We start from the raw sequence: 25411 nt of genomic DNA, 5'->3' as shown, positions 1-25411 counted from the left end.
CCCCCCCACCCAGGAGAGTGAGGCTTGGGTGCCTGGTAACCACCCCCCAGGGCAGAGTGAGGCTTGGGTGACCGGTAACCACCCCCCAGGGCAGAGTGAGGCTTGGGGGCCTGGTACCCACCCCTCCCCTCCCAGGCAGCAGTGCTCTGACATGTTCGGAAAGCAGGAGGTCCTGTCCACAGAGTGGGTGCGAGGCCCAGGCTCCAGTGCTGAAGAAGCTACCCCGGTGGGTAGGTGGGACGGGGTTTCTGTCAGGTCCATGGGGACTGCTCTGGGGGCTCAGGGGTCCCCTGAGGCAGCAGGATGCACCTGGGCTGACTCATGGGCTCCTTGGGGAAGGATGGCACAGAGCCATGGGCGGGGACGGGTCAGGGCGTCAAGGCCCCACACTGCCCCCTCAGCCTTCCAAGCCCTGGCCTAAGCCTGCATCCTGGTGCTGAGTTAGGGACCCGATGCTTCCCACCAGGGCAGGACACCGCTGTTTTGCCCATGGGCAGGTCTGCACAGGGTGGCTCTGGTGCCTCCCTGAGGAATCGGCAGAGTTTGAAAAGGGGATCAATCCCTGGGATCTGTCTTGCCCCAATTCCAGAAAGGGCTTCTCCGGTCTTTCTTGAAAATGCAGCAAGCCTGACCTGCATGACACTGGGCCCTGAGCAGGGCCTCAACTTGCCACAGTCAGAACTGCTGAGAGCCAGGAGAGTGGCTTCTCTGACCAGACGGGCCCAGACTCAGAGAAATTCATGCTCCATCCCAAATAAACCACTGGGACAAAACCTGGCCAGCTGCCCTTCCTCTCTGGGTTCGGGGCTCCCCGGGGGCAGCTGCACTTGGGCTCCGGCGCTGACTCAGTGGCTACAGCTTACAATCACCTTTATGTGGACTCTGAACGTCACTTCTTGGCCTTGTGCCATCCAGGAGAGGTAAGAGGAGCCACCCAGTGAGGGGCTGTGGGTATGCCCGCACAGAGGACTCACCCTGGAAGCGCTTGGCAGCCGCCTCCCGAAGAGAGAAGAAAATGTCACACATGACGGTCGGGCAGCTCACTCCCGATTTGGTGATGATGTTGAAGATGCGGTCAACGTACTGCCGAAGATTCTCCTGCAATAGGATGTGGGTGGGACACCCGGCCAGTGCCTGTGCAGGTCCCAGGTTGGCCACGAAGAGCACTATGGCCACACCCGGGAGGGAGTCAGAGGCCGGGGACTGGCACAGAGCTTCCCACCGGCATTTGCAGAAGGGCCCCCCTGTGCAGCCACAGTAGCCCCGTGGGGAGATACTGGAGCTCTGGGGTGCCGGGCAAGCCCCACTGACCCCCTCCTCTGCGCCGACCTCATAACTGGGCGCAGAGATACAGTTCCCTGGAATGTACCTCCCTGACGGCAAAAAGTGTTTTCTGTGAAAGCATGAAAAAGACTGAGCATAACCTGCCAAATCAGAGTTTAGCTGTTTTAAAAAACAGGACACCACTCTGCAGGGACACAGGGGCAGGTGGCCCGGGTTTGGGACCCAGGTCTCTTGCAGCTGGAGGACAGACCAGGCCAAGAAGAGGCCAGGCCATGAGGCCAGCCTGGTAGGGAGGGTCCCGTGATCCCAGGAGAGAGGGAGGTGCAGGGGCCTAGTGCGCCAGGCCGGGAGTGCCACTAGCCAGCAGAAAGCGGCGGAGAGTGGTGGTGCATGGCAGCTGAGATGACCAGTCCCCCACCACAGGCTCTGGTGGCATCCTGCGGGGCACATCCCAGTGGGGCCCCACCCCAAATCCTAGAGAGACGCAAAGCACCCCAGGTGGCCCTGGGCCCCAATCCTGCACACAGGTGACGGGCCCCGGAGGGTGCTGAACAAACCAGAAATCCTTACCATGTTGTTCTCAAGGTTTTCTCCGTCTTTCAGTTTCACAGGGTCAATTTCACAGGATTTGTGGCTCTGGCATATCTGGAAAGAGCGGTTAGGACAGGGAGTGAGGGACACAAAGTCCTGGGTTTCAGGCAGGTGCAGGTCAGGGGCATCAGCCTCAGGAAGGACACCAGGAGCCACAGCCAGCCCCCGAGACACAGGGTGGGAGGGGTGGCGTTCAGAGCAGCCAGACACCGGCTTTGGTCCGTGAGGACACAACTTCCTTGAAGACCCTTCTGAGTTAGCTCACGTGGCATCAAGCTTCATAAAGTTTAACAATGTGATTACTTCAGTGTGGCCAAGCTTGCACATGGATCAAACTGTGTGATTTTAACGCGAGTTTAAGCTTCCTCACGTTGCAAACGGCCTGCATTTTATGAAGCTGTTCTGGGGAATGCTGCTGGGGATCCCGTCCGAGGTCAGGTGAGGAGCTCAGAGCCACGTGGGAAGGAAGTGTGTGGGGCCCCCGGCTGTGCTTGCTGACCAGTAAGAAATGACAGAAGAGCTGTCCACAGCCGTGAGGGGGCAAGACATGACTGGCTTACAGATTTAGGGGACCCGTGCCTAAAGAAAGGGGTGCTCTCCAAAGAATCAGTTTTTCTCTTGTATGTCCCTTTGTCTTTATCAGAATGATAGATTTTCTGAAGTGAGCAATTTTTATTTTTTTAATGTTTATTCGTTTTTGAGAGAGAGAGACAGAGACACAGAGAGACAGAGAGAGACAGAGACAGAAAGAGAGAGAGAGAGAGAGAGAGGGGGAGGGAGGGAAGGAGGGAGGGAGGGAGGGAGGGAGATAGTGCGAGTGGACGAGGAGCAGAGAGAAGGAGACACAGAATCCGAAGCAGGCTCCAGGCTCCGAGCTATCAGCACAGAGCCTGACATGGGGCTCGAACCCACGAACTGAGAGATCATGACCTGAGCGGACGTTGGGCACTCAACCAACTGAGCCCCCCAGGTGCCCCAGCCCTCCGTGCATTCTAGAGTGAGCATGGCATTTACCCTCAAGTAAGCATTTTCTTAATTTGAGGAAATGAAGGAGGTTCTGGAATACACACGGAAGGTCCCTGTGGGGACGCTGGGAAGAGGACGACCTTAGTCTTCACGCAGGTGTTCCCCGCCCCCCCACTGGGTGCTGCCTTCTCTGCATCCGCCTGTGGTCCACAGGGAAGCGCCAGTGTGGTGGAGAGGGGTCTGTCACCCCCTGACTCACTTCCTCTATGGTGGGGAGGGGTCCGTCACCCCCGTGCCTGTGGGCCCTGACTCACCTCCTCCATGGCGGGGAGGGGTCCGTCCCCCCATGCTCACCTCCTCTATGGTGGGCTTCAGGGTCACGTGCAGGTAATGCATCCCTGCCAGTTTCATTGTCTCATCGATACACTTGGAGGTCAAGGAGTTTCCTCGGAAAATGGTGTTGGGGTCCCTGTAAAACAGTGGTGGAGACAACTGTCTTTCAGGTAACAGGTGTCAACAGAAGCAGAGCCTGTGAGCACCGTCCAAGGAGGAAGAGACCAGCTCACCCTGTTGAGTCTGCTTCCAGATGCCCTGGAGGGAAACAGACCCGCCCCGATGTCCCACAGCTGGGAATCCTGAGCCCCGGGCCCTACCTGTGTAACAAACCCCTGTGCAGAGACCTGCCCCACCATTCCACAGAACATCCACCCACCCACTGCCTCACCCGCGTGAGGCTCAGTTCTTCGTAAGTTCAGGCTTCTAAGGACCAAGCTGGGGTCACACAGAAATGCAGCAGGACAGTAACCCTAACAGGCTGTGCTCCACATCTTCTTGCAACTAGGGTGCATTCTAGATCTTTCTAAACCAGGAGCTCCAGGGAGACATTCTTCTTGGCAGAACCCACCCCCCACAGAGTGGGCGCAGGTCCTGGGGCAGCAGCGACCTGGCCTTCTGCTGCGGGCCTAATGTGAGCCGACAGGAGCTGAACCCACCCCCAAGGCAACTATAACTGGTGCCCTGTTCACCCCCTTCTCGCTCACATACCTCGGGATTTCCAAGAGAAAAGGTGTGTTTTTGAGGAACAGTGAGGGTGTCTCTGGAAGAAAACCTATAACGGTCACTTTAGCTGGCCCAGACCTGCGCTGACCAGCGTTGAGGGAGACTGCTGCTGCCCAGGTCACCCAGACTGCCCCCGCGCAGCCCCTCACTCACTGGGTCCTCCGGACCTCGGCGTTGGCGATGGCGCTGATGAAGGGCACGACCCGGCCGTAGTGCAGGAAGAGCCTCACCAGGGGGATGGCGGCCTCCTGCTTTTCCTTGCACACCTCGCCCAGGATGTGAGCTGCGGATGCGGACACCGGCTGTGGGAAGGAAAGACACCATGGGACCCCAGTTGGAGCCCCCCAGCCGTGGGGGCTGGTCAGTGGGCTGGGATCCCGACGGAGGCTGAGGGGTGGAGTCGGGCTGGGGGCGGGGTCTAGGGGTGGAGCTGGGGTGGAGGCAGGGGGTGGAGCCGGGGTCCGGGTCCCGGGGATAGAGCCAGGGCGGGGCTGGGGGCGGAGCCAGGGGCGGAGCGAGGGGGGCTGGAGGGCGGGGTCCGGGGGTGGAGTCGGGCCAGGGGCGGTGCCCGCAGGAGAAGCCGGGGTCAGGGCTGGGGGCGGAGCCGGGATGGGGGAGGGGTCCGGGGGCAGAGCCAGGGTTGGGGGTCAGGGAGGCAGGGGGTGGAGCCAGGGGCGGGAGCTGGGAGCTGGAGGTGGAGGGCCAGAAGCTGGGGTGGAGCCAGGGTCGGGAGGGGGGGGTGGGGGGGGCAGGGGGCTGGGGGTGGAGCGGGGGTGGGGGGCAGGGCAGGGCGGTCCGCTGGCGTGCAGATGGTAGCAGGTGGCCCAGGGCATAGCGCGCACAGGTACCTCCACATCCGCAGACTTCAACAGCAGGTCCCGCAGTGGGCCGTAGTAGTCGGAGGAGAAGACGTGGTCTTCAGTGTAGACCACGTTCAGCCGCAGAGATCCCAAGTCCCCCGGCTTCAGGCTCTTGCTGCCGTTGTCTCGGGGCTGAAGGAAGTACCTGGGATCAGAGCACAGGGAAAGGGCTGCGTGAGGCGGCAGCACCAAGGGGCTGTTTCCCTCCAGGCCGCGCCCAGGGCTCTGCTCTGGCTGGTGGCCGGTCTTGCGCTGTGCCGGGGTCTGAGGTAGGAGGGGGCTCCAGGGAGATTCTGTAGGACACCTCTCTCCTCCCTGTGCCAGGGGTGTGTGGATCGGACATGTTTGTCATGGGAGCCCCCCCCCCCCCCCCCGCAGGGTCCGTGTGTCGGGGGGCGGGCCATGGGGCAGCCTGGAGCAGCAGGGCTCTCCAGGTCAAGGCCCTCAGCCACCATGGCACCTGTGTGCTACCTCTCACCTCACCAGAGCTAGCTGGGAGCACGTGCAAAACCGAGGAGGTGGCTAGGAGGGGGCTGACCCGTGTCATCTCATTCTGGCTGTTCCACACTGCCTCAGCCACCCTGTCCCTCCACCTACCAGGAGGGTGTGGGGCCAGGCACGCAGCCACCTTACCAGGCTTCGTAAGAGCTGGACTGTCGCAGCACATTCAGCGGAACCCTTAGTTCTCCCAGAAACTCATCTCCAAATTTCAAGTTGCTGGCATTCCAGAGGTCAACTCTGAAAAACAGCCAACGGGGCACAGATCTCCATCAGGGATGGCCTGGGGAGGGCAGGCCGGCTGCAGTGTTCCTCATCTTCCCCAGAAGGGTCTGGGACAGGATAGAGCCTTCAGCCCCACAGGCCAGCCTCCATGAAGAGCCACACTGACTGAGGACATTTGAGATGTGAGGTCAACGCAGGATGTGACTTTGGAATGAAGACATGTGTTCCCTGGGCCTGGGGGGTAGGGAGAGGAGCTGAGGGCCTGGCGTTAGGGTAAGGGTCCTCCTGCCTTTTCAATAGAATGGGAAGACCATGCACTTGGGTGGAATTCTCACTGTTCCCTCTGATTTGGGGCCATGGTGACTGTACGTGTGGGATGGACGGACGGTGTTTCCGGGTGCTGACAAGCAAACATCGTGTGTCCCCCACAGTAACCAGGGATTAATTACTCCATGAGCTGAAAGTTCTCACCACACTTGGTGGTCACGGGGAAAATTTTGGAAGACCACACCAGCCCTCTGTTGCCTCTGAGGTCTGAGCAGGAGCCGCAGGCATCGTTGGGGGGTATAGGGTGTGCCACAGGAATCCAGATGCGTCAGGGACATGGAGAGGAACAATGTCCCATGGCATTTTTAGCATAAACAAAGAGCCTTTAATCTGCCAAGCGACACCTTAGCAATGGGCCAAAAAGTTTCCAGCCAGTCTTTTCTTCTTTTTAGTAAGAGAAGCATTTAAAAATATTTTGGGTTTGTCTGTTTACAATACAACAGCTAGAGGGGCGCCTGGGTGGCTCAGTCGGTTAAGCGTCCGACTTCAGCTCAGGTCATGATCTCACGGTTCGTGAGTTCCGGCCCCACGTCGGGCTTTATGCTGACAGCTTGGAGCCCGGAGCCTGCTTCAGATTCTGTGTCTCCCTCTCTCTCTGTTCCTACCCCACTCACATTCTCCCTCTCTCTCAAAAATAAATAAACATTAAAAAAAAAAATTTAATTTAAAAACAAACAAACAACAGCTAGGGAGGGCTTCACTCTTGAATTTAAAGCCAAGTCTTGGATAAACACTTCTTTCTCTGAACAAGAAAGGGGACCCGTGTCTGAGGGAGTTGGGGCACTGCCTCTGACCCCCAATGGGACTTGCAGACGTGTTTGGAAATGGAACACTTAACCTAAGTCTGTGCTCAAGCCAAGACCTGTGTGTGGAGGCTGGCTTCCCTCAGGACTCGAAGCCACAAGAGGAATGGAAAAAGAGGCCAGGGGTCCCACATGTGGGGGAGGGAGGGGCCTCAGTCCATGCCCCACACCTGACAGCCCCCACCGGCCCAAGCCCCACCCTCTGCCCCCATGGCCTGGTTATTGTTCAGAGGCCTGAATTGTCACTGCAGGCTCAGGGAACACCAGGGTGCCCCCCAGTTGAACGTCTGTGGTATGTCCAGTCACGTCTCATGCCCCTCAGGAAGCCCTGACCCTACAGGAAGGCAGATTGCAAACCATGTCAGATCTGAAGAATTCCTCAGGTTCTGGTGAGCAGGTCAGACCTAAACGTGGATGATGGGAAAGGACGCCAGGTGATGGTCTCACAAGGCGCTGGGAGGGAGGCCATAGAGAGGCTGGGCTCCCAGGGGCTGCAGCCAGTGGGCATGAAGCCTCGGAGTAGCCCCTCGAATGGATGCTGGGGGACCTCTCGTGCAGCCTGTGCACACCATGGCCTTGACCGTGAGCACCCCGAAAGCAACAGGACCTTGTGCTAGGCTGGGTGAGGCCACCGGGTGGACGGAGCCTCACACACACTAAGCAGCTTGACCTCGCCTCTGAAAAAATACTGCATCGTGAACTCCAAAACCACATTTGTCCCTTGGGTTAAGTAAATGTCCTCTCAGGCACCACCCAACAGCTGGGAAGTTTACAGCTCTTACTTCAAGCAACTCCCAGTGTCCTACTATTAAAATTAGCAGAAAATTGAAAATTCCTCTCTCTCCTTTCCCTTATTTGTAGAAACAAAACGAAAACCAAACTGAAGAGGTGAGTTCAGACTGCAACCCACAAGCAGGAGCCTCAAAACCCCAATTCTCGCTCACCGGATTTCAAGTTTGTCTACGTCTTCCTCCTCAAAGTCAAAGTGGGATTTCCGGCTGTAGCTGCAGGGTCTGGTCACCTGGAGGGACAGATGGGTGGAAGCCTGTGTGTGCCACATCACTGTCCACTGAGCACCCCCACGGGCTGGCCACCCCAGGCCCAGGGGAAGAGGCCAGGGGCCCCCCACCCAGAGCTGAGGTGGGATCCCAGCCTGCAGGCACACCCTGAGCCCCATCTCCAGGCGGCTGGGGCGCAGCAGGCAGGGCTGTGCCAGCACTCCACACGCTCCTCCTGGCTATCCTCCCAACACCCCCTAAGCACCTGGGCCGGGCCCCTCCCTCCTCAGCCCCAAAGCTCCACACACCTCCCCTCTCCCTCTCCCTCCTGATCTCACCCCTCCCCAACCTCCCATGTCAGCACCTCCACCCTTATGGCATGTTGGCAGTCCATGCCTCTGCCTCCTGAGCAGGGCTCCCATCCATCCACGGCCTAGCCTGGCCTCAGCCACATCCACCTTCAGCCGAGCCTTCTGAAGGCCCCCTGGAGCCCCAACTAGTTCCCCTCACCCAGCACACAGGTAGTCTTTCTAAACCTGCACCCCCTGCCTGGCTCACCGTTGGACCTCTTCCTCACTGGGAAGCCTGAAGGTGACTGTGAAATGCCCCCTCTTCCAGGAAGCCCCTCAGAGTCTCAACTGCCTGATATGGTTCACAGTGCTGATAAGGTCTATCATTTGCTGTCTGGCTTCCAGTATGGTGGCCATGAGGTTCCTGCGTGGCACCTAATGTATCCACTGAGTGAATGAATGTGGCTTTGATAGAATTTTAAATAATTTCAATAAAACATTTAAGGGTTTTTATAGAAGTCTAGCCATTATCCTGGGACAAACTGGTCTGGCAGCTACTTCCTGTTGAAACTCCTGTAGGAGGTTGTGTGCCAGCCCAAAGCCCACCACTGGGACACCCTGCTCCTTCTGCCAGGGGCTCAGCCTCAGGGTGAGTCAGAACTGTGGGGCTGTTTGCAAGCTGAAGCAGAAGGCATGCACAGAGAACCAGCCACGGGGTGTACTTGTCGAGCAGGGCTTGGCCCTTTGAGTCTAAGACCATAAAGTCCAGCCAGAAGCATGCTCCAAGGTCCTGTGGTCTGAGGCCATGGGAGAGGCAGGTGCAGCCTGAGAGCCTACATCTAGGCCTGCCCTGGGATCCTGTAGGATGTAGGCCGACCCCTGTGCTCACCTGTACTTGGGGCTTACTGAATTATTCTAGGGAAATGAGGCCCACATTAATGAGTGAAATATGGGTATATGAAATAGAAAACAAGCCCACAGAAGTGGACGTAACTCTCTGGGTGATGCAGGCTGCAGCAAAAGCCTATGGCTTTACCGTGTGTTATATTAAAACAAGTTTGGAAAGTGCTGATCTAACTATTCTAGGCAGCCTAGATATCGAAGGCTCTGGCTGCTTTTAATGCTTTCATATTAAAAACTGTTCCTTATTCTCTGTTCCAGATCCCTCCCTGTCTCTGGAGCCCTGGCATGGATCCCCCTTGAAATCAGGTTGACAACATCAGCTTCCTGCCTGATCTTGAGTCTCTTAAAAACCATTTTCTTCACGCGGCTATGAAACAAGAATGTCCTTCTGGGACAGAAAATGGTGCTTTGCCTTCAGCACTCTGATCCCCATACCCCTTCTTACAGCTGCCCCAAGAAGCCTGGCTCCTCCGTTTCAGAAACCCATGGGCTTGGGGCGCCTGGGTGGCGCAGTCGGTTAAGCGTCCGACTTCAGCCAGGTCACGATCTCGCGGTCCGTGAGTTCGAGCCCCGCGTCGGGCTCTGGGCTGATGGCTCAGAGCCTGGAGCCTGTTTCCGATTCTGTGTCTCCCTCTCTCTCTCTGCCCCTCCCCCGTTCATGCTCTGTCTCTCTCTGTCCCAAAAATAAATAAACGCAGAAACCCATGGGCTTTCTGGACACCAGTCAGAAAAGGTCCAGGTTCTCTGCCCGTGAGCTGCTTGGTTCTATCTAACCCATCTGTCTAGTGTCATTTACCAAACTCCCCCTTATTGCACCAGCCCCACTCTACATCTCGATACACTCTTTCCTTCTGCCTCATGATGCACCTTCCAGACTCTACTCAAGGGTCCCTGCTCTGCGAAGACTTGCTCTATTTCACCAGTCGTTTGCTTCCTGGTCCCCGAAGCCACTGACTTAGCAGCACTGAGCAAGTGCAGGAACCCACTTGTATGCTCTCTGCGTGGAAGCAAGCTCACGAAGACAGGAGTGGAGGCCTCATGCCACCTTGGCCACCCAGAACGTGGTGTGTAGGAAATGTGCAAGAGACCTTTGCAGATGGGAGCACATCAGCCTCAATGTATTTCCTACGGGTCACGTTTAAACTGCAGCATCTGCGTTTGCTCCCTGCTCTGTTCCCAGTCCTCAGCCCTCACGGCTTCCATCACACTAATTTCACTGGTTTACAGTTCTGAGGCAGCCAAGGGGTCTCTTTGTTCACATACGTTTCCTTGGGGCACCTGGGAGGCTCGGTCGGTTAAGCCTCAGACTTTGGCTCAGGTCACAATCTCACAGTCCGTGAGTTTGAGTCCCACGCCGGGCTCTGTGACAACAGCTGGGAGCCTGGAGCTGCTTCGGATTCTGTGTCCCCTCTCTCTCTGCCCCTCCCCCACTCATGCTCTGTCTCTCTCTCTTTCTCAAAAATGAATAAACATTAAAAAAAAAGCAAATACATTTCCTCTTTTGCTTCAAACCCCCTCACTATTTCTGGTCAACAAGCGTCCCTCCACAGCTCAGGAAAGACTAGTGAAGCAGGCAAAAAAAAAAAAAAACAAAACAAAACCAACCAAACAATAGAAAACCACCAAATCCTGATCACTTGGAAAGTATCAGTTTGTCAGCATTCAGATCAGAACTGGGGAGGGGAGGAAAGTTCCTCCGAACGCAGCACAGGAAGGAGGGAGGGGTCGTGTGCCGCGAGGTCGCTGCGGGACCTGTGGAAGGAAGGTGACCCTGCCTGAGGCCTGTCAGATCCACCTCCTCCCGCAGGGTCTCAGTGTGACGTCTGTGGCACTGAAACACCAACCTCAAAATAAAACACTTCATCAAACTGCGGGTTGTTGGTCTTCTTTTTCACCTTCGTCTTCTTTGCCTCTGATCTGAACCGGGGAGGAAGGGTGAAGGTTAAAACCAATGCTGCTGATGCCAAATCTCTCGCCCATAACTTACTGCCTCTCTTGTCTTGTAAATATTTCTGCCTGGTTACCCTCCCAACACCCCCTAAGCACCTGGGCCGGACCCCTCCCTCCTCAGTCCCAAAACTCCACACACCTCCCCTCTCCCTCTCCCTCCTGATCTCACCCCTCCCCAACCTTCCCACGTCAGCACCTCCACCCTTATGGCATGTTGGCAGCCCATGCCTCTGCCTCCCGAGCAGGACTCCCATCCAGCCACAGCCTGCAGACGAGGAACCCTTACTAAGCCAAGAATACCCAGTGTGAAGAAGCTAAGGGCTTTCTTCACAAAGCAGTTTTAGGGCAACAAAAGAAAGAAAAGTAAGCCAGAACAATATATTCCACCACAGGGCCCATCCTGCACTTCCCAAAACAAGGAGGCCTCAGCATCATCGCACCGGAGTACAGCTCGCCAGAGAGGCCTAGACACGGTACTTGCCTGCACGGTCCTGCCAGGGCCACGGTGGCGTAGGGGTCACACTGCCCGTTCACGATGGGAAGGCCTTGGCACTCGAGGATGCTGCGGAGAGAGTGGCAGTGTCAGGGGCGGGAGCTGGGGGCCTGCAGGCAGCTTCTCAGGGCTACCCTGAGGTCTGAGAGGACAGCAGCCTCAACAGCCCAGGGCCGAGCGTCCTGAGTTCTGGGTGGTGGTCCCGATGCCCGGAGCTCCCGTCCAGCGAAGAGTAGTGGGTGGTGGGTGCACCGATTATCAATCCAGAAACATCTGGGGGCAGGGGACAGTGGTGCCGCATTCAGGACACCCTCCTGGTAACTCCCATGAGTGACACCTTCCAGAGCTTTCCTTCCCAGCAACCCGACACAGTAGGCACTACTGCGTGTCCACGTTGTAGGCGGGGGACCTCCGTGCCACATGTGCTTCTCGGCAGCAGAAGCTGCCACGGTGTCAGGGTCTCCTCACGCCTGATCCCACCTGCAGGCCCTGGTTTCTGGTTCTCTTTGCATTCTGGAACACGGCCAGCCACACAAGTTCTGAGCACCTTTTCCACGAATTCTGTCATCTCTGTCACCCTGGGTGTGCTTCCCTGGACTGTCCCTTCTCCGGGCTGTGGGGCATGCCGTCCAGCTCCTGGCATGCAGGCTGGAGCACGTGCTGGATGTTAGGCTCTCAGGCTGCTGGAGTCCAGATGCGCCGCGTCCTGGAGAACAAGGCTGCTGGGCCTCCTGCTGCTTGGCAGTTAGCAATCTCCTGCTGCACACTGATTATGGCCATTCTTGTTTGAGGCTTTGTCGGGAGAGGCACCAGGACAGGCTGGCCCCACCAGCAGGCTCTGTGCGGAATGCCGAGTGGGAACAAGGATCTCCACTGGCGGAGAATCAGTGCTTCCTAGGGCCGCAAGAGCCTCTTGGATCCACAGCCCCACGCTCTGCCCGACCCCGTGGCGCTCGCCCTATGGGTTCACACAGGCCTGTGGAGCGCCGTGGGGCCCCTCCTCTTCAGAAACACCCATAGTGGCTCAGACCCCCAACTGCAGTCTGTCTCCCCACCTGCCTCCAGGCTCCACTTGGGACTCCCCCTGCCCCTCGCCACCCACACGGCTCCAGGACAAAACCAGGACCACTGTGGCCTCCCTGTCTGCTTCCCTTACTTGGGGTCAGAGAGCTGAACTGCCAACTGCCTGCCATCCAGAATGTTCCACCCGTACGGCATCCGGCTCTTTAGTTGACTGTGGTGGGGGAGGGTCCAGTTCGCAGCAGGAGTCTTGCTCCCACGGAGGGGCATGACTTTCACCGTCTCCCCTGCGACATCTCAGGGCTCGTTTCTCTTTGGTGCTGGGAAGCCAGAAACCAACCTGCTTCTCATTCCTTCCTACGTTGAGCGATCTGAGCTGCTCCTCTCAGGAATGCTTTAGTCTCTAACACTTAATAGAGTATTTCTTTCTGGGTGAGAAGTTTCATTTCCTCCGTTTCTCCTTCATAGTGCTTGTGCGCCCGGAGTGTGTGCCACGCCTGTCCTGGCCAGGGCACTTTTGTACACAGTTCTTCTTTCTTCCCACCTCGTTTCTCGTGGAGCCCGTTGGGTGGGCTGAGCCTCAGAGACTGCCCTGTTACTCCGATCAGCTGTACCTGGTCTTTCAGCTCTCTCTTTTACCTGCTTTATGGACCATTCCAGGGTTCCCTCTCAGATTACTGACTTGGTCTCTGGTTTCCCTCCTCCCTTCACTGACTGATCATTCCAGAAACATTTATTCGCCCATCGAGTCATCACACATCAAATATTTGCTGAGCTCTTCTCCACTCAGGCCCATCTCCCCAAATGGGCGAGCAGCTGTGAGGAAGTCAGAGGTTCACATCTGAAGCTTGGGTATGCTCAGCCAGCTCGGCAGCAAATACAAGACGATAAACACGTGACATGCAACTGTCACGTGTGGTCATGCAAGGGAAGAAATAAACTGGAGACAAGGGCAGAGAAGTACAAGTCGGGGTCAACCTCTCAGGTGGTTGGAGGTCTCGGAGAGCAGGTGGCCTTGGGTCGCGGTAAGAAGGACCAGGATCACCTGTCAGAGGCTGGGAGGCCCCCAGGGAGCAGCACTGTGAGATGCTGGGGAGGCAGCTTGCTCAGGATGTGTGCGGGGAGACCCGAGCTCTCTCCCCGAGCAAACGACTCATTTAATGCAAACACGTTTTTATTACATTCACTTGTTATCAAGAAGGTTTACATGGCAAGTATGCCTGAGTTTGCAGCCTCAGAGATAATGGGTTTTCACGGCCATGGACTAGATGGCATCGCTAAGCATCACACTGAAAGCAAGTTTTCTCACATCTACATCGTAGGGAAGTGCCACCAGATGTGGGCAGCGGCCACCCTAAGGCAGTGAACGTTGCTGTCTTTCCTTCTCCAAGAGACCAGTCTGAGAAACACTCTATTCTCTAACTAAAAACGAGGGTTGGATGCTGACTGCAGTCACACAAAGACACCTCGGAGGAAAGAATCAACACCCTCCCATCCCGCATGCCGCAAGTGGGAACCACAATAAGGATGCCAGCCTCCCTGTGCTCGCCTGCAGACAGCTTCCTGCGGCTACAGCCCCGCACACAAGCTGGCAGGGGGCTCTCGCAGACCACCCGAGGCACACGAAGCCGAGGTTCATTTTACTTCACACACAGTGTGTGTCTCCAGGCCCATTCTCTTTGAAACAACTTCAACAAATGCTTCGGAAAGTTCTAGATAAATAACGGAAAGGGGTGAAATATTTACTACCTTGGGTATTCCCAGGTCCTGGAAAAGACACTGTGAAACATACAGTGACCCAAACAGTCAACTGAGCCGGAATCTAACACACCCCAAGTACAATATTTGGTGTGTATTTTAACATTTATAGGATTTTATCTTCAAACTGACCATTAACGCATGGTTATGCCTCTTAGCTGGAGTGACAGCCTGCAGCTTCAAACTCATTTCATTTTCTCCCTTCCCTCCATGAGGACACACGCTGGGGCCTCCGCTGCCCCCCACAAGGAGGAAATGCTGAACTGGGCAGCGTGCAGGCACGAGAGAGCTGGAGACACGCTGGCCGTGCAGTGACAAGGTGTCACCGGGCCACCAGCCTGCTACCTGCTCAGCCTTCTGCCCTCACACTTCAGCTTGAAAGGTTTCCTGCCTCCAGAAAGAGCCACATATCAATAGCCTGTTGGCTACTTTTTTCTTTTTGTAATTTCCTAATAACAGAAAGCAAGATCTCTGCTAGATTTGAGTGCTGTTGGAATTCCCCACCGGGGCGCACCTCGGGGTGGGGCTGCCTGCGGCCTCTGCCCACTCCCCTGGCCATCAGCCCTGCAGTCTGGCCACATGAGCAGGGCCCTGGCCGGTCAGCACGCGCTGCTGCCAGCAGGACTCTCGTCAGCTTGGGAGGCGCTGGAGCGTGAAGGCGGGAAAGTGCGGAACCCTTGCTTTCAGACAAAGCAGGTGACCACGGGACAGCAAGAGAAAGAATGCTCTGCAGGGACAAGAGAGGGAGGGCTGTGGAAAGGGGCGAGCAGAGGTCTCGTGCAGCGCCAGCAGAGCCGAGTGCTAGTGCACACGTGTCTTCTCTCCCGCTCATCTTCTGGCACACACGGCCGCTGCACATTGCCCACACGCACCCCTGTTCTAAAGGAAGTGGTGCATTGTCCACAGAAATGTCCACGAGCAATCGCCCCCGATGCACAATATCATGTCCACTGGCCCTGGCGTAGACCTCAGCGGTCTCACGGATACTTGCAGATCACACACATCGACTACTTAATTTACTGCATAAATGGCTTCAGAACCCTGCCTCCGTGCTCAACAGGCCAGCTCACACCTGCCAGCTTTTCCAACACTTGTCTTCAGTGCAGTGACATGCCAATGCCCTCACATGTTGACATGCAGCCAGAACGCAGACCCCGGGAGGCCGGGAACAGCCCTCAGCCTGCAGCAGGGGTTCATGAAATATTTTTGAGTGAGTGATAAAAAGGTACATTAATCTTTGTTGTGGATGAAAATAAAGCATGAGATGAGGCCCTAGAGTCCAAGCCTGAGATCATGCACAGGCATCTGTGTGACGTGGGGATTGGCAGATGCCACATCCACATACAGACGAGAACGTGAAGGTGGTGGCTCACCAAACCACGTGGGCCTCGTCAGGCGTCCAGGCCAGCAGACTTGGACATACAAGTGAACAGGACAAAAAAGAGGGGTTACAATCAGGAAAAGCCACGTGTGGAAGGAACAGGGAGGTTTCCGTGAGCAAGTCCAGCAGGTGTTCCGTCCACACGACCACACGAAGCCTGGGTACTGACGGCACCACCCAGGCAGGTCAGGGAGAGGCGATGGGAAAGCCCACAGATAACACCCACTACCAGCAGGACGCAGGACAGGTGAGGGCCATGAGCCTCCAGCCTCCTGAAGCCTCCAGGGTATACACGGGTAATGGACACCTTCAGGAAACCACTGCAAGCACTCACGGGACAACCTGTGGTTTTGGAGGGAAGACAGCCTCACCTTGCTCTTCAGCCTGGCAGGGAGGGTGCTCCCAGCAGAGAAGGGTACTCCCGGCTGGCAGGGAAGGGTGCTCCCAGTGGGGAGGGGTGCTCCCAGCTCGCGGGAAGGGTGCTCTTGGCTGGCGGGGAAGGGTTCTCCCAGTGGGGAAGAGTGCTCTCAGCTAGCAGGGAAGGGTGCTCCCAGCTGGTGGGGGAGGGTGCTCCCGGATTGCGGGGAAGGGTTCTCCCAGTGGGGAAGAGTGCTCTTGGCTGGCGGGGAAGGGTGCTCCTAGCTGGTAGGGAAGAGTGCTCCCGGCTCCAGGGAAGGGTGCTCCCAGCTGGTGGGAAAGGGTGCTCCCAGTGGGGAGGGGTGCTCTCGGCTGGCGGGGAAGGATGCTCCCAGCTGGCAGGGAAGGGTGCTCCCGGCTTGCGGGGAAGGTTCTCCCAGTGGAGAACAGTGCTCCCGGCTGGTGGGGAGGGGTGCTCCCGACGGGGAAGGGTATGCCCAGCAGCAAAGAGGGATACACTGGAAGCAGGGAGAGGGAAGGCCTGGAGAGAGAACTCAACCTGGCCAGAACACCCCCAGGCACCCCATGAAAGACCACCTAGGCCAGGTGAGAGGTGACGGGAGTGGGGATTGACCTCACAGTGCAGGTCCTACAGCCTCTGGGTGGGTGGACTGCCGGCCCCAGTAGGAATTACTGGCTGTGGTGTGCTGGGTGGTGGCCCCCAAAGAGATGTGACCTTATTTGGAAAAAGGTCTTTGCAGATGTAATCCAGCTAAGGATCTTGAGATGATGAGATTATCCTGGGTTCAGGGTGGGCCCTAAACTCGATCACTAGTGTCCCTACAGGAGGGAAGCTTCACAGACACAGTGGAGAGGGTCACGTGAAGGGGGAGGAGAGAGGGAAGGGACTGCCTGCAGCCCGGGAAGCTGTGGAAGGGGTTGGGGGAAGGGACCGTACCCTGGAGTGTCCAGATTGCAGATCTGTCTTCCAGAACTGGGATAGAATAAAGTTCTGTTGAGTTAAGCCACTTAAGATTGTGGTGTTTGGCCTCAGCAGCCCTAGGAAAGTAACACCCCTGCAGTAAGGGAATGACATGTGTCAGGAAGGCTGAGAACACATCCCCATCACGTTCTAGAGAGGAAAGTGGGGATAAGTCACGGTGATGGTGCTGCCAGGCAGGAGGGAGGGCCTGGGGTGATTCTCAGGCAAAGAGAGAAGTGTATTGGAATGAATCTGCTTCTGCCCAACTGACTTCAACGGCCCATCGTCCCAGCTCTTACTTTCTCCAGAGCCCAGAACACACTGTGAGGTTGGCCCAAGCCCTTGCTAACCTTTGAGATGCCAGGGCACAAGGGGAGAACGCACACAAATAACCACGTGTGCTCCTGCACAGATGCCGGCATAGATGCCATTATTCCAATCTTACACAGGAGGTGATAGCAGAGAAAGTCAGAGTTTGCAAGCTGTTACATGGCCAGGGGAGATTCTGCTGTCTTTGGACACCAGGATTTGGGGTCCTGAGGCTTTTACACTTGATAGAGTGTCCATTGTCTCCTGTTCCATCCCAAATCAGGGCTATTTGTGGAAAGTCCCAGGTGCACAGAACACACTTAGCTCTAAGGGAGAAAGTGATAAAATACAAAATGGCTACAATGTCAGAGGAGACCTAGTGGCCATGATGCCCATGTTAAAAAAGAAAAAAGGATCACAAATCGATCATCCTAACGTCTACCCTAAGAAATAAGAAAAGCAAAAAACCCACAAAGGCAGAAAGAAGGAAATAGTAAAGACCATAGCAGAGATAATGAAGTAGAAAAATCAGTAAAACCAAAAGCGAGGCCTTTGTAAAGATCCACAAACTTGACAAATCTTTAGCTAGGCTGACTGAGAAAAAGAGAAGACTCATATTACTAAAATTATTAATGAAAGAGGGGACATTTCTAATGACCTTAGAGAAACAAAACTATTTTTAAAAAACATTACAGAGGAGCTAACCAAATGGGAAGGCAGTGTTTCAGGGGTTGGAAAGTTTAGTATTGCTAATTCCCCAAACTGACAGATTCAATACAATCACGATCAAAATGTCAGCTGCTATTTTTGTGGAAATTAACATGGTGACCCTAAAAATCACATGGAAATGAAAAGAGCTCAGGATAGCAAGTCACCAAAAAAAAAAAAAAAGGACCAAGATGGAGACTCACGCTTCTTGACTTCAAAATGTACCACATTTCGAAAGTTGCCAAGACTGGGTGGTACCAGCATAGGGACAGGCATGCAGGTCAACGGGATAGGTTCTGAACTATTCTTTTTTAATTTTTTTTTCAACGTTTTTATTTATTTTTGGGACAGAGAGAGACAGAGCATGAACGGGGGAGGGGCAGAGAGAGAGGGAGACACAGAATCGGAAACAGGCTCCAGGCTCCGAGCCATCAGCCCAGAGCCCGACGCGGGGCTCGAACTCACGGACCGCGAGATCGTGACCTGGCTGAAGTCGGACGCTTAACCAACTGCGCCACCCAGGCGCCCCAGTTCTGAACTATTCTATTGAACTAATACATTCATCCATTCATAGCCCAGTGGTTTTCAACAAAAATGCCAAGATAATTCACATGGAAAGAATGACGCCAAGACAATTGGATATTCAAAAGCAAAGGAATCAATGCTGGCACCTTTCTAACACCACGTACAATTACTTCCAAACGTGGTGAGGACCTGAAGCTGAGAGCCCAAATCGTACAAATGTTAGACTGGATTAGGAAATGATTTCTTAGATCTGGACCTAAAACACAGGAAACGACAGGTAACTTAGAGTTCATTGAGATTTAAAAGTCTTGTATCACAAAGAACATTACCAAGAAAGTGAAGGCAGACAGCAGAACGACAAAAAATGTTTTCAAGTTATATATTTGACAAAAGCCTAGCATCCAGAATATACGAAAAAATCTTACATCTTAACAATAAAACACTAATAACCCAACAAAAAAATCAGCAAAGGACTTGCACAGACATTTCTTCAGAGAAGAAACAGAGCTGGCCAACAAGGACGAGAAAGGATGGTCAGTGTCATTTAGGGAAACGTAAGTCAACGCCGCTTCACACCCATCAGGAGCCTGCAAAAACAAACATGGAGAATCACGTGGGTTGGCAGGCATGCGGGGGGACCGGAGCAGTCGCACACAGCTGGCCGTGTAAATGTGGCGACCACTGTGACAAAACAGTCGGGCATTTCTTCAAAGAGTTAAGCAGAGTTAAGATATAATGCACTGATTCTACTCCTAGGTTACGTACCCAAGATAAATGAGAACAAGTCTGTACAAACGCTTATACAAGAATGTTCCCAGCAGTATTCACAATCACCTCAAAGTGGGAACAACCCAAATGTCTACGAATGGACGATGATAAGAAAATGCGGTGTACCCACACAGTGAACATTACTCGGCCCTAACATAATCGAAGCCCTGATGCCTGCTACTGCGTGCGTGAAACTTGCCGACATCATGCTCAGTGAGAGAAGACAGTCCCAGAGAACCACACGTTATGTGACTCCGTTTATGTGAGACATCCAGGATAAGCAAATGCATAGGCAGGAAGCAGGTCAGTGGTTGCCAAGGGCTGGAGAGTATGGGTTACAGCTGCCCCTGGGGACAGGATTTCTTTCTTGTAGTGATGAGATGTGCTGGAACTAGACAGTGGTTAGTGGTGACGGTTGCACAACCGAGTGTGCATTTTACAATGCTGAATTTTATGGTATGTAAAGGATATTTCTTAGTGAAAGAAAAATCTACAGTGCAAGGCAAAGTGAAGAAAGAAAAGTCACTGGTCCCTCAGACACCTCTGACTCATGTGATTGGAGGATATGTGCCCCTGTGGGACTCTGTCGCACCCCCAGCCTTTCTCCCTCATTGCACCCCTATGGGGGACCCTTGTGCCCTAGAACTCTGAACAAAGTGTACTAGCGTGTGGCAGCATGTGCTGATGGGTGTGCTGCTTTGTACATATACGTATAGGGTGTATATGCACCAGCATGTAGACGAGTGTGTGTGCTCATGTGTACTAGCAGGTGTACCAGTGTACGTGCTAGTGTGCGCTAATGAGCATGCTAGCGTGCGCCAGTGTATCCTAACATGTGTACCAGTGTGTGTTCGTGTGTGCTAGCAATGGCAGCGTGTGCTAGCATGTGTGCCGGTGTGGGAAGTCGTATAGGCTGGCATGTACCAGCATGTGTAGTAGATGCGCTGCTGCGCTAGTATATGTAGAGTATACACTAGTACATCTATCAGTGTGTACTCACGTGTGCTAGCGTGTATGCTAGTGTGCGTACTAGTGTACGCTAGGAAGAAGCGGTAGGATCCCACCACAAAGATGCAGGAACCAGGCAAACTCCTGGTGCTCTAACCAAGGAGACTTCCAGAAGGCAGTGTCTGGGGAGCTCCCGCAGTTGGTTGGCAGGGACAACATGGATGGCAGGAACTCTGGGGGTGGGTGGGGACTGGTGGGGATGGCAGGGTGGGTAGTTGTGAAGTATCGCTAGGTCTCCTGCTCTGGGCACCACACCTGTCATCTGATTAAGCCCATTCCCCCCACCTCTCCCTGGACAGGACCACGGCTCTGCACCCTCCCCAGAGAAACAGCTTACTTCCACCCTCCCTCACCTGGACATGAGGCTGGACAGGATGGCTGTCAGAACAGGAATCCTGGCCCATGTCTCCTATGTTCACCCTCCTGACTCAGTGCTCTGCCCAGCCAGGTCCATTCTGTCTCCCAACCTCTAAAGCGCACTTCTTATCCTACATAAGGCTCTTTCTGAACAGCCTTAAGTTGTTTTGGAACACGGTGAGATAAGCCTACCAATAAACAAGGAAACAGGCAACTCTCTCTCCCTGCTACAGGGTCTGAGAGCACAGCAACTACTTCAAGAACAGGAGCACAGAAGCAGCGAAGGACAAAGCTCACGGTGTCCTCCCCATGTCCCACACCAAATCCTGTGCACGTCCTACACACATTCCCATGCGTGCCCCCTGCAGCCAGAAGTGACCAGATGACAGGTTCCAACGATGCTGTGGGAAGCAGGCCAGGGCCCCCCAGGGTGGCAGACAATGTGGGATCCTCCTCGAGCCCCCACCCCGGGCCCTATGCAGGGACACAGGGAGCACAATCCTAAAGTGGAACTCGCCCGATCTCACTGAAGCCCTTTTTGCCAGAGATGGTTAAGAGATGAATTCAGGAAACTGTCTTCTCCTAAGATGAAGCACGCGGGAATGTCTGGTCTCTCTCCTGGTTTCTGTGAACCTTCACTCTTCACTTCCTCTTCCGAGACTCCCTCCCCACCGCCCTTCACTCAGGACATACATGCCAGCCACAGACAGATGGGCCAGATGGCACTCTGACGCCCTCCCATGCGACCCCCAACTACTGCAGGTGTTGTCGGTAAAAACAAATGTGGGGCCCATGGGGCAGGCAGTGAGAGAACATGGTCTTGGCCAGGGTGTGTGTGCCCCGAGGTCTCACTGGGGTAACAGGGCAAGGACCCTGCACACAATGCGAGCTTGTGCGTGTGTCCGGGCATCTCCCAAGAGTCCTCGGCCCCCTCCTCTATGGGATCCGTGACCCTAAATGTCAAGAGCCTCACCCGCTTAGACACGTGCACAGACATTCACACTCACCAAGCGTTGCAGGGTAGATGGAGCCCTGGATTCGGAGTGCAAGGTCTGAGTTCAGGCCCTAGCTCTGCCGACAGGCCTCGGACACACCTCTGCACTGTTTCCTCACCTGTATCGCCCTGGGTGAGACAGCACCCTCTTTGCCTAAATGTCCCCCTGAGTAAGTATGGCTATTGACAAAAGCCAAATTCATTACCTCTAGCATTTGCTTTACTGAGGATTTTAAGAACAATGTGCCAGAACCTCTAAAAACACTGTCATTGTGGGGAATCACCGACTTTGGGATTTCTGACTCATTTGTTTGAAAAACAAGGACCCGTCCTGGGTCAGAGTTACTACTTCGCGAAGACCAGGTGTCCATGTCTTACCGCGTGGCCAGCTTGTGGCAGACGACGCCCGTGTCGGTGATGACCTCACTCAGCCTCAGCTCCAGGTGGACCTTGCCCTGAAAGGCATAAGGACAGAGGGTCACGAGGCGCTGGCCACGCGTAGGGGAGAGCTCCCCAGAGTCTCTGCTCATAAACGTGAAGCTGTGTCTGACCGCATGCAGCATCCACAGCGCTGCCCCCACCCCACTCAGATCCCAGGGCTCCAGATAAGGCACAGCTACCCCCGAGTTAAAGGGTCCAGCCCAACAGGCACATTGCACTCCCAGCTTTAAGGACAGCAGACCGCTGTTTCAGAAGAAAGAAGTCAAAAGGCACAAGGAACAGGTGCCAGAGAAAGCAGCCTCCCCAACATGTTTGCTTGCTTTTATCTGAGTCCCTTCATACAACAGGTGCCTGCATCAGACACCTGCCCCGTCGCCTCAGTACATGTGTATGTGTGTCTGTGTGTGTGTGGCCTGGACACCAGGCCAGGGGATCTCAGTCCTGTGACCCAGGCAGGAAGTTAATGCCCATGGATGCTTCTGAAGGACAGGGGAGCAGAGGTGGCTGGAATTTTGAGAGCAAGACCAGTGCTGTGTTTCTGCCTGCATCTACGTCTCTGCCAACGTCGGCCCAGCTGAAGGACCCAACCAGGTTACCGTCAGGGGTCAGGAGAGGGAAGAGGAGAGGGGACTGCAAGAAGAGAGGAGGCTGTTCCTAAGAAACATGCAACAGTAGCAGGTGTGACACACTGACATATTTCTAGGAGTACACACAACGTTAAAATTAACGCTCTTTTTAATTAGAAAAGGAGGCTGAGCTGGATAATCTCCAAGGTCCCTTCTGACTGAAACTTCTAGACTCTGCAACTTGGGGAGGGCCCTCTGAAGGCTGCCTTGTGCTAGAAGAATCCAGGGCCCCAGACTGACAGACGGGTGGATGGATGGACTGGAGGAAAGCATGGGCAGGACTGCTCAGCAGCGCCCCCAGTGGCCTCCTGGGTTCTCCTGCAGCTGCGGAGACACCTGCACAGGGCCCTGCTTGCCCAGCGGCGTGGAGGCCAGCCTCCCGGGTCCTCTGGCTCACCCACGACACTGACACGGGAGACCTGACGTGCCCCTGATGTGCCCCAGGCGCTGCCCTTTCTGGCCCTTCCCTCACCTGCAGGACAAATGGTCTCAGGAAGGGGAAGTGATGGATGATGGGTCCAGAGCAGCATCACACCTGCGTGACCCTGGGCAACGTCCGGTGTCCAGGGCACTGACCCCATATCTGCAGAGGCGCTGACGGGCTCCGGCCACGCACATAACTCCAGGAATACCTCCTGAGCACCGCGCTTCCCAAGGGGTCAATGGGCCCTTCCCAAAGCCCTGGGAGCTTCTGGCCCAGAGCGCCCCTCCCATGACAAGCGTACACACAGCAGGCTCCAGGACGCACACCACCCCATCCACCCAGCCTGGGAGGGGTGGGCCTCGGTGCGGCCGGCTCTGCAGGTGCGGTAAACACACGCCCACGCTGCCAGCAGTGACCCTGGCGGGCCGCATCCTGCAGCTCCCTTGCGCGGAGCCGGGTCAGGCTCCGGGCTCCCCGCCGGCGCCCTGAGGCAGGCGCTGCCATCTGCCTAACCCTAACCCTAACCCCGCACGCCGCCCCCGCCCCCCCCGCCCCCCCCCCTCGTCGCCCACGCCCCCCTCGCCACCCTTCAAACCCGACCACTCAGCAAATGCTCCACCTGAGCGAGCAGAGGAAGGACGTACCCCTAACAGGCTGCTCCCGGTTGACGCCCGCAACCTGCATTCCCAGCCGCAAAACCTTAAAGTCGCCACAGCCGTTCGGGGATCACGTCACTACTTCTGAGAGGCTTCTGACAAGTGGGGACGTGTCCGGGCTGAGACAACCCCACCAACGACGACCCACAGCCCCATTTCTGGTTTGTCCCAGAAGAGGACCCGCACATCCACACTGCGGGCCCCGCTGCTCCGCTGCTGAGCTTCCTCTCCAGGGGGTGCACCTCCGCACCGAGGGGGGTAGACGCTGAGAGGAACACCTCCCCAGCGAGGGGGCAGATTTTGAGGGGAGCACCTCCCCAGCAAGGGGGCAGATGCTGAGGGGAGCACCTTCCCACTGAGAGGGTAGATGCTGTTGGCTAACGTATGCTGCCACCATATTCGGGAGACTAGGAAGAGGACAGATCGAAGTTACACAAAACAGTACAAACTCAGAACATCACTGAAAGGACTCCTCCCCCCTCCTCCCAAAGTTAACGCAGTAAATCTGCAGTTCAGAAGTTCACATCCGAAGCCAGACACAGGTTAAGGGCGTGCCCCGTGCCCTGTGGGTGACACACCACCGCCCTCACAAACAACCCGGCCACAAACACCTACACGCAGGGGCACAGGGGCGCCACACCCTCCACCCCCCCACGGACAGACAGGAAGTGTGGGTTCTCCAGCTCGCCTCTGCACAGCATTTGACACCCACTAAACGCCACCCCGCCCTCGAAGAATCTGACCCTGGGCTTGTTTTGATCTCAGCAGAGGCTCCTCCCTTAGAGGCCTAGTCACAGGCCCCACGTGCTGAGCCGAGGGCAGTAGGTGGGGCCCGGCTGGGCAGGCCCCCTGAGGACTCCTCCCAAGGGCCCTGCATCTGTGAGGAGAAAAGCCTTGGAGCAGCGCGTTACAAAATGCTGACTGCATAGCTTTTCCCATTTTTATTCAACGTGAACGGTGATAGTAAGAAGTTTAAAAAGCAACTGGGAGATGAACACCCGGACCTGCGGCCCAGCCGCTGCCCATAAACACCCTGTCCCGCTGCAGAAAGGGGCCCATCCACATCAGGACCCACCAGCGCGGCGAGCCCTGGGCCATAAATCACACAACGTCTGCTCTTGGATCAGAACTTGAAATACAAATCACTATCAGAAGGACAGCTTAAAATCCCCAAATATTTGAAGACTGAACAGCATACTTCCAAATAACAGACCAAAGAAAAAGTCTCAAGAGCAACTGAGAGATATTTGATTTTATTTCTTTTCATAAGTGAAAATGAAAATAAAACTTATCACAATGTGTGGGATACAGTGAAAGCAGTGCTTGCTGGGAAATTTATAGCAGTGACCGCACACATTCGAGACAAAAGATCTAACCTCAATAATCTAAGGAAACTGGAAAGAGAAGAGCAAGAGCAGAAATCAACAAAACTGAAAACAGAAAATCAATAGAAAAAATCAACAAAACCAAAAGCTGTTTTTGTTTGTTTGTTTGTTTTTTAACGATCAATAAAACTGATTAAACCTCTAGCTAGGCTAAGAAAATAGAAAACACAAATTACTAATAACAGAATGAAAGAGGGGCCATCACTGGTGCTGCTGCGAAGCCATCCTGTGGGTTCTGAACCGGTGGCTCCGGGGGCACCTTTGTCACACCAGTGGAACTCAGGACAAAGAATGACCCTCTGTGAACGGAGGATAAGAATCTCTCGTATTGTTGGGGCACCTGGGTGGCGCAGTCGGTTAAGAGTCCGACTTCAGCCAGGTCACGATCTCGCGGTCTGTGAGTTTGAGCCCCGCGTCAGGCTCTGGGCTGATGGCTCAGAGCCTGGAGCCTGCTTCCGATTCTGT

The 25411-nt window shown here is 55.2% G+C and overlaps 1 protein-coding gene across 3 annotated transcripts in view; it reads right to left on the bottom strand.

Annotated features, from left to right (window-relative positions):
* The window catches only part of RASA3 (RAS p21 protein activator 3), a 120777-nt gene that overhangs the window by 20744 nt on the left and 74622 nt on the right, over positions 1–25411 (bottom strand). For 2 of the 3 annotated variants that reach the window (XM_040486985.1, XM_040486986.1), the window contains exons 5-14: positions 21793–21869; positions 11236–11316; positions 10649–10721; positions 7558–7634; positions 5394–5498; positions 4749–4905; positions 4054–4202; positions 3196–3310; positions 1855–1929; positions 975–1098 (exon numbers count right to left, since the gene is read on the bottom strand). In XM_040486985.1, the coding sequence (XP_040342919.1) occupies positions 975–1098; positions 1855–1929; positions 3196–3310; positions 4054–4202; positions 4749–4905; positions 5394–5498; positions 7558–7634; positions 10649–10721; positions 11236–11316; positions 21793–21869 (1033 nt within the window). The remainder of the gene's footprint in view (positions 1–974; positions 1099–1854; positions 1930–3195; positions 3311–4053; positions 4203–4748; positions 4906–5393; positions 5499–7557; positions 7635–10648; positions 10722–11235; positions 11317–21792; positions 21870–25411) is intronic. The other variant, XM_040486987.1, reaches the window with a different exon arrangement.

This window comes from Herpailurus yagouaroundi, unplaced genomic scaffold, assembly GCF_014898765.1.
Source record: "Herpailurus yagouaroundi ecotype Mexico unplaced genomic scaffold, PumYag 164, whole genome shotgun sequence".
NCBI classification, from domain to species: domain Eukaryota; kingdom Metazoa; phylum Chordata; class Mammalia; order Carnivora; family Felidae; genus Herpailurus; species Herpailurus yagouaroundi.
The sequence above is the reverse complement of the archived record's forward strand: the minus strand, read 5'-3'. Positions and strand labels throughout refer to the sequence as shown.